This window comes from Erigeron canadensis, chromosome 9 (assembly GCF_010389155.1).
Source record: "Erigeron canadensis isolate Cc75 chromosome 9, C_canadensis_v1, whole genome shotgun sequence".
NCBI classification, from domain to species: Eukaryota; Viridiplantae; Streptophyta; class Magnoliopsida; order Asterales; family Asteraceae; genus Erigeron; species Erigeron canadensis.
In genome coordinates this window covers 450801-464025 of record NC_057769.1, presented here as the reverse complement: position 1 = coordinate 464025, position 13225 = coordinate 450801, and the positions used below count along the sequence as shown (strand labels likewise).

Here is a 13225-nt window from a genome sequence, read left to right as displayed (position 1 = left end):
TCGAATGACATCTCTAATGAAATAGCATGAAATTTTAAGAACACCCATACAATTTTTATAATTTATCGACGTACGGTTTTTGAGATAAAAGATTTTGAATAAATTGGGAAATAAATGATTTAGGGAGGCGAGAGAAAAAAGTTGATTAGTTGAGATTTGAGAATAGCGAAAGGGTATTATAATTATTTTAAGTAAATATAGAATAGATAAGAGGGACATTTTGAGGAAATATTTAAAATCAATATTGAAAATTTCAAGTTCAATGTTGAAAATCTGGGAGAAATTTGTTTTATAATATAGTATATAGATATATGATACTTTGTAAATTACTTTGAATCATTTAGTTACATATCAATGGAAAATGTAACTTTTTTATTATTTAGAAAATGTATGAAGTGGATGGTTATCAAAATTCATGTAAGAATAAAGCAGCCTAATAAAACTTTGTTCCAGCCCAAATTGGAGGTCTTGTTTCCATGGGGGCCTTAAGCCCATGTCTAGTTCCACCACATTATCAAGCCGGCACTGGAGCCGGCCCATATGATCCTATCTTTATTTTATATAAATGTAAATTTAATTAATCAATCAATCCATCCTATAATTAAATAAAAAGTAACTGATTCTCCTTGGCATTCGTCATATCTCATATGTTAACAACTTCCTCATCATTTGTCTATGTATGTATCTAACAAGTTGCACAACTAAGTACCAACATAACAAAAACTAAATCACACGTAATCTAAAACATATGTCGCATATTTATTACCATCTTTATGATGGTGTGTGTTTTTATGGACGTATTCATTCTTAGTCGATATACATACCATCACAAAACCATAATAAAATCAAACTATATATTTCAACGTTTATTTTACTAAATATAAAATACGCCTGCAGACTTTGTTATGTTTTTTTCTATTTTAGCGGCTCCTTTGTTTTGCTAGCCTACCATTTATGAAGTCGATAGAACAAACAATGACTTCCGATTCGATTCAATTCAATTCAAGGATATCTGTTTATAAGTATTGAACAATCGTGTTAGGTAAGGTAACATTGGACTAAAATAGTAGAATGTCAAAATTTGATGTCGCATTGTATCTGATCCAACCTTTGAAAAACTCATTTACTTTTAATAATCAATTGTGTAATCCAACTAACTTCTTCTACTTATTTTTATCTTTATATATTATATAGAAAACAATCCTTTCGCTCAAATTTATAATTATTTATTAAGAGTAACTTTAATGTGAGAACCAAAATATGATGGAAAACCGTGAGAACTATTAATTTTGCTCTCTTTCTTCTATTTGGTGTGTTTTTTTAATTTTTATTTTGTGAATTTTTTTTTATTTTCTTTTAGCAAAAACTCATTCCAAAAAAAATTTTAGAATTCTTTTTTTATTTTCAAAAATCATATGCGTTACGTTTTGAAAACGTATGGATACAGCACGAGAGTTGCCCTTATCCATTCTAAAAGAGTTGTCATCGGACGCATATAAGAATGATATGAATTTAGGGGTCGCGATCCAAGAGATGGTGACGGTTGTATACGGTACGAGCGTATCACTTAAAGATGACCTTTTAGCGGTTCTCACCATTATTTTGGTTCTCACTTAATCACTTCACTACTTACCGATTATAATCAGACTAAAACCCACAATTTCTTAACTAAAAGACATATTACTAGACTAAAACTTTTTGGAATGGCATTCTTACTATATTCATGTACGATATTTGTAGATATTGCAACATCTAAAAGTAGCATAATTCCTGCCATTACACATCTTTTAAATAAAAATCTATATATCATTTTGGTGCTTGTAAAAATAAGCCCAATAAATGAATTAGAAAAGGCGCAATGTTTGTATAATTGAGGAGTTCGTTTTCCTTGTTTATATTATATCTATCATTTTCGCTTCGCTATAGTGGGGATTTAAAATGACCAAAAAAACAACAATTAAAAAGAATATCCCATCACCATCAAACTCCTAAAACCAGCCCAACCCCTCTTTTGGCAGTTTATATTTTTACTATATACAATACATTAGGCTAGGCCACACAAGTTGACACATGCTTAATTTGTGCTTTTCCTATGACACTAGCAATGCCCAAAAAGTATGTAACAAATCAATAAAATAATTAACATTTCTTTATATATTACATCTTCTTTGACCCGATCAACGGCCCGAGGAGTTAAACGCCTCGGTAATCGGCGCCGAGGCCGTATTGTATTGTATTTGCGAGAAGTAGGCGCTCGACGACGCATCACCAAGTCGACCCGAGTAGTCCTCTCGTATCTCCAAAACAGCATCAAAATCCTCTGGTAAAGGTTCCACCCCTTTCAGAAATTTCAAAACTTGTGACATGCTTGGCCTAACAGACGGACAACTATGCGAACACAACAACCCAACCTTAAAAACCACCTCCAATTGTTCGATGTCGTAGTCCCCTTTCAGTTTAGGATCAACCGCCTTCAACAATTCTTCCTTAAACCAACAATCCAACACCCAGTCGACCAATATCACTGCCTCGTTCCGCCCTTGCAACTCCACAGGCCTACGCCCGCAAACAACCTCTAAACAAAAGGCTCCAAAAGCAAAAATATCAGTACCGGTTGTGGCTTTCCCTTTTCTAGCCAGCTCGGGCGCGATGTAACCCAAAGTCCCGGCCAAATGCGTAGTTTGGGCCTCGGTCCCGTTGTTACTAAACCTTGCAAGCCCAAAATCCCCTAATTTAGCATTCAACTCGGCATCTAGTAACACATTACTCGCTTTAATATCCCTGTGGATTATAACCTCGACCCATTCTTCGTGCAAATACGCTAATGCTTCTGCGACATCTGTAATAATCTTAACTCTTTGTTTCCATGTTAAAATGACACCTGACTTTGAATTAAATAGCAAGCTATCTAAGCTCAAATTCGGCATATAATCATAAACAAGAAACAATTCACCTTGTCTTCGACAATACCCAAGAAGTCTAACCAAATTTGGGTGTCTTAACCGCCCTATCGTGGCAATCTCCGCCACGAATTCCTTCATTCCTTGACCAGATTCATGCCAAATCTTTTTAACTGCGACTGGAACTCCTAATTCGGGTAAAGTCCCTTTATACACTTGACCAAAACCGCCTTTTCCAAGCAACTCGCTTTCCTTAAACCCTTTTGTTGCCTTGTACAAATCTTTGTAGGAAAATCTATGCGGTCCATATTGTACCTCCCAACCTTCTAAAACTTCTGAAAATTTCCGCTTTCGTTTCTGATACAAAACGAAAGCGAAAATAGAAGCCAACAAAATAAGCACCATTCCAACTAAAGATGACCCAAGTGCTACAATAAGTGTCTTAGTTTTTGTTGATTTTTTCTTGATAGGCAAAGGGACAATCTTAGAGATATCAATATCTTGTGCCTTACCATTTATTTGAAAACTCCAACCAACAACATAAAATGTTTGTACTAAAACCCCTGTTGCCGAAGTAAACCCAACATACATTTCTTCTAACAAATAAGGGGACAAATCTTGTGGTATAGAAGCTAGTGGTTTTCCGGGTTTTTTCATCATTTGTAACGGTGCTAGTGTAACGTCTAAACGTTTTCTAACGCCATCGTAGTCGATCCAGGCTCGAATTTCCTTCGAACTTGCCATAGTCAAGTTGTTAAAAACCCCATTGTCGTCATAAAACCCTGCTGTTGTAGCGAAAACCGATACTATACTATTGATATCTAAACCAATATGATTGCTGTCGATGTCACCTAGCTCAAGATTCTTAAACGTGTCGAATTCAAGTGCTACGATGTGGTTCAATGTGTTTCCGTCGTTGGTTCGGTTAAAAAGTCCTAGGTGTTGAGAAGTGGATGCTTCGGTGACTGCTTTGGATGGTGCAAGGGCGAATGTCATGCCGTGGAAAGCGTATTGTGGGTCTTTTGGTATCATTCCAAACACAAACTGACTCGAGAACGAGTAAGCATCGCCCGTTGTCGAGTTTTTGAACCGGAATGGGCGAGAGTAGAAAGTGTGACCCACACCAGACTCAAGTGTTTCGTTGGTTCGAAACACTTGGCCATCTGGTTGGATTTCTCGAGCACCCAAAAGTTGTGAATCATTTGAGTTTTTGTACACGAAATTAAAACCATTAATGTTATCTGTTACTACACTTCTTGCGAGCAGAAACAGTATAGTTCCTACACGCAAGAACGTTAGTAACATAATATTGGACCGGATCAAGATCATAGATGAAATTTTCTTTTTTTAATTTAATTTTGTTGGAAATTTTTGGGATTTTGATTTAGATCGGCAGTTGGTAAATGAATCTATCAAAAAACAAGAGAAAGGAAAGATACAAATTGACCTGTCAATGCTCCAACGCAGACAATTTGGATTTATTTGCAGCAAATGTAGGAAAAAATACTTTCTAATTGAATTTGATAACATACAGATATAGCTGTTTTGATAACTCCAATGATTAAACAACAGCCTCAAAAGAGGCATTAACTATTTGAGATTTTTTAAATGACCATATTATCTTAAAAAGATAGAAATGTTTTTATTTTCTTGTTTGTGCTTTTATACGTGTATTATTTAGATTAGAATTAGAAATTAAAAATAATACTCGTAATAAAGTTTCTGACACGAGGGTTGATAATTAATTTTGTAATCATAGAGTAGTTGGTGAGATACAAATACAATATATCTTAAATATTGATGGAATTACTGTACTTTAGAATAATCTTAAGAGAATAAAAAATATATACAACCATGCATATATGGCCAAATATGACCAAAACATTGATCATAATAATATGGCTAAATAAAGTACATCATAAGGTATACATTATTTCATTAAATGAGAGGAAAATGGATTACTGAATGATCAGAAACATAAGTAATGAGGACTTGTATATGCTTACTACTATCACTAAAGTAAGGGTTTTTTTTATATTTATTAAGTGTTGAGTGTATTAAGAAGCTGAATACATAAATAATGTCAATATTAATAAAGTAAATATAAGTAATTGACTGTTAGTTTTTATTATTAAGTTAAAAAAAACGTAAAATTTGACTGAATGATTAAGTTTTTAACTATTAAGTTTATTAAGTATAAAAGGCCTTAGTCAATTCTTTTGCCACTTTCGGTTAAATAGGGAGTATCGGTTATTGGGGATTCATATATCCTCTTTGACTCGTAATTGTTGAATAGAGAGTGATATATCTTCACCATATTTAGCCATCTTTCACATTGGAGGTAGTAATGTGCTTTGCTTTCCTTTCACGGTGGACTAGTGGAGGTAGTAATGGGTTTAATTTTGTAATTATCGTCTACAAGTAGTTATTTGGTATCCTAGCTGCATATGTTATTAAAAAAAGAAAATGTCGCAAATGGTCCTTGTGGTTGGTCATATTCGCATTTTGCCCATTGTGTTTTTTCTTCATTGCAAACAGTCCCTATGTTTTCTATTCTCATTGCTACCGGTCTCTGCCACTAACTTCTGTTAGTTTTGACCGTTAATTCCCTCACGTGCATTGCACATGAGGGTATATCGGTTATATCCAGTCTATCCTTTCTCTCAATTCTATCAATCATCATCATCTTCATGATCATCATCAAGAAGACAAGAACCCAACCCAGATCACAAATAAGAATATGACAAAACTATAAATTTACACTGAATATAACAACCAACAAGAATGCATTTTTTCCTGATCTTTCAACAATCATCAATATCATTAACTAAAATAGATCTAAAATATATATATATTCCAATAATCTTAAAAAAAAAAAAGCAATAGGCTCATCTTAGGAGATCCAATAGAGCAACACTCAAACTTTAAAAAAAAAATGCGTATGAAAATATATAAGAAAACCCAAATTGGGATATGTAGATAAATGTAGATATAGGAATATTTTGAAGAAGTGTTCTTTTTGGAGAATTAATACCGAAAGAAAAAGGTAAAGTATATGATTTGGTATTTTTTTTTTTAAAGTATAGATACAGAAACCAGGGAAAAAAGGTTTGGGATTTCTGTTGGAGGAACTGGAGGGAATTCCCTTCCGGGAAAAAATTTATGGGAGTGATTGTATTTATCTTTTGTATTAGAGGTAGCGATGGTGATGATCATATAGCTTTGTGATTGTGGATCTGTAGTATAGACATAGATAAAGGGTAATACATATAGATGCAGATAGGTATAGATACATATATAGAAATATATATACGGGGGAAGGGAATATGAGGTTGTTAGGCAGCTAAGTTGGATGAAAAATTCCTTACATATCTTTTTTTAAACCATAAAAGTCATGGGGGTCAAACATTTATTCAAAATATTAAAATATTGGTATGTGAGGGGTTTTTTTACCCAAGTTGGGTGCATAACAGCCCCATACTCACTTTTCTATATATATGTATATATATATATACACATTAATAAATTATGTTTTTATCACAAATAGTCCATGTGATTACAAAAAGGACCAAAACGCCCTCACATGATACGCATGTGACGTATTTAACGGCTAAAATTAACAGAAGTTAGTGTCAGGGACTGCTAGCAACGAAAATGAAAAACCAAGGGACGATTAGCAACGAAAAAAACACAAGTGACAAAATGCTAATATGAAGAACCACAGGGACTATTTATGACATTTTCATGAGCGGTATGTAAACCTGCAAAATGCGTGGAATATGGCAAGGTTGTGTACAAAAGAATGCCAACCGGTAATTGTTGCTAGATATTTTTTATTTTCTATCTTAAAGCACTATAAGAAAGTTTTTGTTGCATACACAATGTTTATTTGTATCTATCAAATTAGGGATATAATTTCGCTTTAAGGCCCCAAAACGCTTAAACAGGTACTATAATACACTATATTCTTATAAGAATAAAAGATGAACGACAAACACATACAGTACATAGATATAAATATATTTTTATTTGTAATGTCAGTATTCAAAACAAAAAGAAGCAATAGATATGAAAAACATGATGACATTTATGTATATATGTAAATATAGAATTACTCATAGGATATATATTGCATTCATAATTGACATGAGATCTTCTAGCCTATTCTTGGTGGCCTGACAACATTTTGAGACGAGTCAACGAAGAGCCTAACTCGACTTGAGACAAAATCCATGGTAACAAAACTATCTTGAGGAATTATGTGAACCTTTGCCCTTGCCATCTCCTCCTTTATCTTCTTTTCCGCATCTTCCGCTTTCATTCCCACGAGTTCGGGCCAACTTGTTTTCATAGCTACAAATTATATATATGTGTGATTCAGTTAATTAGTTACAAACCACATAAGTAAAATATATATAAACTGAATAATATTTGATAAAACCATATATAACAAATTTACATTACTTGGCGAAATACGAGTAATATAAAGTCAGAGAGATAAATGAACTACTCACTTGGGAGAGGAGTTTGTTGGGGTTCCACGGGTGATGTGTTTTGTTGATTATCTTCTTCTGCCATTTGCAATTATTAAATAGCCACACTTTGTGAGTCACAAGAAGTGTTGCATACCACAATATATATGTATAGAGAGAGAGAGAGAGGGAGAATATATAACATTGTATAGATAATATGTCGGGTGACAACCTCAAGGCCGGGGTTGTCAGTTTGTCACGCTCGGATCAAAACGTACATGCACCTTAGCCTAATATAAATACTTTATTGAAGGCATGCAAGTGTCTCGTGTTTAAGTTCTGTTGGTAGAATCATATTTTGTTTTAGTGTTAGAGTCGGATGTACTGTTAAAAATACAAAAAAAAAAAAAAAGGAGTCGGATGTAATTTAGGAGGAGTAGAATAGATTCGGCCATTAAATCAAAAGAGATATAAGAAACGATCGAGTTTGGAAAACGTTACATATGTCAGAATAATAAATCATAATTGCCGGCCATCGAATAATTTATTAAAATGGATATATAGGCAGGAAAACAAAATCAAGCATCGTACCTATAAAATATCATCATGTTTATACTTATTTATTATAAAAAGTATTTTTTTTTGTCTCTTGGAAAAAAAAAAAAAACTTTAGAATTGACTCGTTTGTACCATTTGAAAAATACTAAATAAAGTTTTTAGATAAGATTTTAACGTACATGAAAAAGTTGTACATTTTCATATTAAAAGTTCATCCCTGAGTTTTGAGTTTAATGATAAATGTACAACTAATTAATGCACCTTAATGAAAACCCTTAAGACTTCATTTAGCAAAACTTTTCTCATTTATCTTTAGGGACATAAATTAGTTACATTAATCATTTTTCTATGTATAATACTCTTTAATGAATAAATCCCTCAAACCATAAAATAACTACACTACTACTTTTTACATCAATTATTTTTACATTAATGACCATAACATCACTTCTCCATTGTCGTTGCCATTATCGCTCGGCCGTCGCCACAATTATACAGTTGACGCTACCTCCATATCCATATGTTTAGTTTATAAGAACAAGACAAATAGAAAAAATCCTTTTGATTGTAAATTTGCAATCTAGATTGATATTTATCTATGTAGATATTTTATTCACATATTAAAAGGATGTTTAGGATTGTTTTTTATGTAAGATAAGAAGGTACACGTCTTTTTTTAGAAAAAAAACTAGATCATATCCCGTGAGATACACAGTTAGAGTAACATACACATTAAATTAGTATAGTTATTAAAACCTAATTAGGACTAAAGCTGAAAGTGGTGGTTCACAATAGGGACAAAATCTGTAATGAACTCTAAGCTAAATTACGAGATTACCCATTACGTGCCTGACATGTGACCTATTTTGTAATGGACGTTTATGGTCAGAATCAAAAGTGTTAACGGAACAAAGTTTTTTGGACTCGAACTGTAATTTATAAAACGTAAAAACGAAAGCTGCAAGTGAGGTTCACGACGAAGACGATTTCTGTAATTAACTCTTTGAATTATTATACCCTTTAAAATTGACTTTTGTAATTTGTGTCATTAATCAACATGTTGTTTTATAGATTCTAGTCTCACAAAAAATACTTTGTAATATGTAAATTTTGAATGAATTAGTTTTTAAAAAATAAACAAATTCTACGTAAATAGTGTCCGCGTGTTGCAACGATAAGATGGTGTGGGTGATAGGTCAAGTGATAGAGTATGATAGCCAAGTGTCTGAGCTGTACAGACTTCGTTCTCGGATTTAAAAATTCGTCGAAAGTATATCGAATGACATCTCTAATGAAAGAGCATGAAATTTTAAGAACACCCATACAATTTTTATAAATTATTGATATACGGTTTTTGAGATAAAAGATTTTGAATAAATTAAAGAAATAAAATGATTTATATAGAAGACAGAAAAAAACGAGTGGTTGAGATTTGAAGATAGAAGAAAATAAGTTGTTGAGATTTAAAGATATTATTGGTATATTAGATAAAATGTTTAAATTAGTGAATAAAAAAGAGGGGTATATTAGATATATCAAATCCTTAATTGAGATTTTTAAAAGAGGGCAAAATGCTTTATAAGTTAGTATTAGAAGTATTAGTTATTAGATATGTGCTTTGGAGTTAAAACGCAAATGAAAGTCTTTAGATTTATTGTAACGTTTCAACCCAAATGAAAGCGTAATTATTGAAAATCAAAACTTTAGACTTTATACTTAGAAAAATAAGGCCATTTTTCGCGAAAAGTCAAAATGTTGCAATTCAAGAAAAGACACTTGTAGTGTTCTTAAAATGATGTAAATAGACTACTATATAAGTTTCAGGACCCAAAAAGGTCAAACGAAGGCTCGGAAAAAAAACAAGGTTCGAGGTCAGTGGAGCACGGCCTTTGCACAGGGCAAGAGTCGTGCTCTGCGACACAGAGGTCGTGTTCACTGCTATACACCAAAAACACTCTTTTTGACGTTTTTCAGCATTTCGACTCACAATCAAACTTTTCCTTATCATTCCCAGATACAAATAAATCATAAACACATCAAATGTACCAAAACCAAGTTTACCAAAGTGACAAGTTACCGAAAGGACTTGTATCAAGAGCCATTAAGTACAAAAGGGATATTCTATCCAAGTTACCTATGTGCCAACCTTTGAGATGGCAAGAATACCTTCAATAACAACTTTCATTTCAAATCTATCACTTAATCAAATCTTTTCCCTTGCTACTATCAACTCCTATTAAAGAGTGAAACAACTAAAATGTAAGCAACGCTTAGTGAATGCATACACATATAATCATAACCAAGCTATGTAAACATTGTGCATCAAGCACCACATAAAGCCTAGCAAGCTAACCTTATCATTCATAACAAACATCACACATACATTTTCAACATGGCCATGGACAATTTGGCTAGTAGGAATTTACCCACCTACTAGCTCTTACATACAACATGACTAGTAGGAATTTACCCACATACTAGTTCTTATATACAACATGACTAGTAGGAATTTACCCACCTACTAGTTCTTTCAAACAATCAAACTATGTGTCATAGGAATTTACCCACCTATGACCTCTAATAACAAGAATATGATTATATGCATATACACTCACCTCAAACTTGGCTACTTGGCACTACAAGGCAAATAGGTTCAACAAATTATTCTTCACCACCTATACATAAATCAACATACAAAGTATAAGCTTATATTTACCACTTGACTAGTTCAACCTAGTCATACCCAATCACTAGCCTTCCTACACCCAAAACCCAACCCATTTGTCATTGAGTCTCATTTTCTTCAACAATAACACTAGGTAGTTCAACCTACCATTTTCATCAGCAATTCAATAACTAGTCAAAGTTCATCTTTTCTCATAAACTATAATTATCATATGAACTTATCAATTTCATATTCAAACTCAACACATAACTCAATCACAAACTAGCTTATATAAGGAATTGGGGAAAAATCACCATAGTTCAATTTCTATCAAAAACCCTCCAAATTGATTCACTCCATGAACCCTAATTTCAAAAGAAATATGAAGACTAGATTAGGGGAAATCAAATACCTCAACAATAATAAGAATTTTTAAGACTTGAATTGGAAATTCTCCTTCTTTCTTTTTCCTTTAAAATTTTGGCCACCACCCCTCTTTCCCATTTAAAACCCTAACTTTAAATTCCTTGATTGAAGATTAGAGATGGTGATGATTATTATTGTAATTTCTCTCTTTTACTTGGATGAATTAATCTTTAATTTTGATGGAAGTAAGAAGAAGATTTAGAGAAGTTCTTGGTGTAGTGAACAAGAGAAAAAGAAAATGAAATTATGAGTCATAAGAGGTGGGTGGCTGGCAATCCATGGGCTTGCCACGCCCCATAACACTTTTGTGGGTATTTTTTATCCGTCAAAGTTCGAACTAAATTAACCCCATAACCAAAAATAAAATATTAGGAAATTAATTTAATGTCAAAACTATGAAAAAGATTAATATTATATTACCTTAAAATATTTTGGTGTTACATTTATGCTATATTATGTCTTGTGAATTGTTTGATGTAAAATTAAAAATTCATCGAAGTTATCTGATAGAAAAAATCTAGATAACCAATAATGTGATTCGGTATTAAAGATGAGTAGATGGCCCATTTTATGGGCGAAAAAAAGAAAAAGAAATTATAAAATATATCAAATCGCATTTTTTTAGTATCTTATCGTTTTTCTCTTATCAATATTATTAGAAGACAGAACTTAAACCTGGAAAAGTAGACAAATTATGAATACCTTGAATTTAATAAAACTCTAACACGAAAAATGAATAGAATTTTTTTTTTACAAGTTAATTTTATTTCATACGCGTATGATGTGTGCTAATCGTACAACGAAAGGGTCCCGCACTAAGCGGATCTTAAATAGTCTTTCTCATCATATCACCTCCTTAATTGGAAAATACTGTCGAGGAGAACCTACCAAGGCTCGAACTCGAGACCTTGGAGTAAACTCCCCCGGGGTCGCCCGCCCATTTAAACTAAAGATAATGATATATATGTCTAATTCATATGCCTATATATATATATATATGCCTAGTGGATAATGATATATATAGTTAAGAGAAAATGTCACAAATGGTCATTGTGGTTTGTTACCTTCGCATTTTGCCCCCTGTGTTTTTCATTTTCGTTGCTAGAAGCCCTTGATACTAACTTCAGTTAAATTTCGTCGTTTAAAGAGGGCATAATTGTCCATTCAAGTTACACTATCACTATATTTACTCATGTTTTGTCCTTCTCTTTCATTAAACCTCCAAATTAAACTTTCCCAAAAAAAAACCCTAATCTTATTCTTTCACTTTTCTTCCTTCTTCACTGATCTACAAACACACACACAATCAATCATCATGCATTGTTTTTCATCTTTCTCTTCCGGTCACCACCACCAAAATCCGACCAAACACACAACTCTAAATCCAAATTCATATTTCTTTTTCTGAATCCTTCATCTCTATCCTCATTTTTAATCATTATCTATGAATCTATTATGAAGCAACAAAATGTATATCACAAGCCCAACATTAACTATAATTTATCCAAACTATTGCTTAAAAAAGCACATTAAAAAATACGTACATAATTGCTTACCAGAAGCATATTTTTAGTCCGAGGCATATTCAAATTGAATATCACAAATCTTCATGTTGCTATTAAATCTAAAATACCACAAATTAACAAAAAAAAAATCTAAAACTTATATCTAAGGACGATGATGAACTGCGTGTCATGTAACAAAGCTACAAACAAATGCCCACTTTCATCAACTAAGAATGTCACAAACACGAAAACGAACAGGTGGAGAATAACAAATATATGTCCATTTAAAGGTATTATTAACTCCTTTCTATTTTGTTTTTTTTTAATTTGATGCATTCTTTTTGGCACATACAAACAAGATTCACCATATTTGGCATCTTTTGCTTTCCTACAATAGATTATAGCGGATGGGGGTGGTGCTTCTTTCTAGCATCCGGTCCAATCAACCATCCAACACCGCCACCTCCATTTTTCTGGCGCATATATATATACTCCATCGGGGTTTTCTGTATTTATTTGTATTGCTTAAACATTGTTGATTAAAACTCAGAGATAACGTCATGAATCAAGATTTGATGAACTTTTACAAATGGGTTTGATTTATGATGAGAAACTTGATTAATCGAATTGGGTTTTGATTGGTAAGTGATTATAAAAAAATGATATTGGGTTTTTGAGTGATTGAACTAGTTGGGTTTT

The 13225-nt window shown here is 32.7% G+C and overlaps 2 protein-coding genes across 2 annotated transcripts; both read right to left on the bottom strand.

The window, feature by feature from the left end:
• Positions 1–1996: 1996 nt before the first annotated feature.
• Positions 1997–4300, bottom strand: LOC122581975 (L-type lectin-domain containing receptor kinase V.9-like). The gene has a single exon (XM_043754309.1). It carries the CDS (start codon positions 4227–4229, stop codon positions 2178–2180), a length of 2052 nt encoding a protein of 683 aa, XP_043610244.1. The 5' UTR covers positions 4230–4300; the 3' UTR covers positions 1997–2177.
• Positions 4301–6981: 2681 nt separating this feature from the next.
• LOC122583823 (subtilisin inhibitor-like) lies at positions 6982–7552 on the bottom strand. The gene is made up of 2 exons (XM_043756204.1): positions 7415–7552; positions 6982–7253 (listed from the first exon to the last, which is right to left on the bottom strand). Exons 1-2 carry the CDS (start codon positions 7476–7478, stop codon positions 7057–7059), a joined length of 261 nt encoding a protein of 86 aa, XP_043612139.1. The 5' UTR covers positions 7479–7552; the 3' UTR covers positions 6982–7056.
• Positions 7553–13225: the final 5673 nt, after the last annotated feature.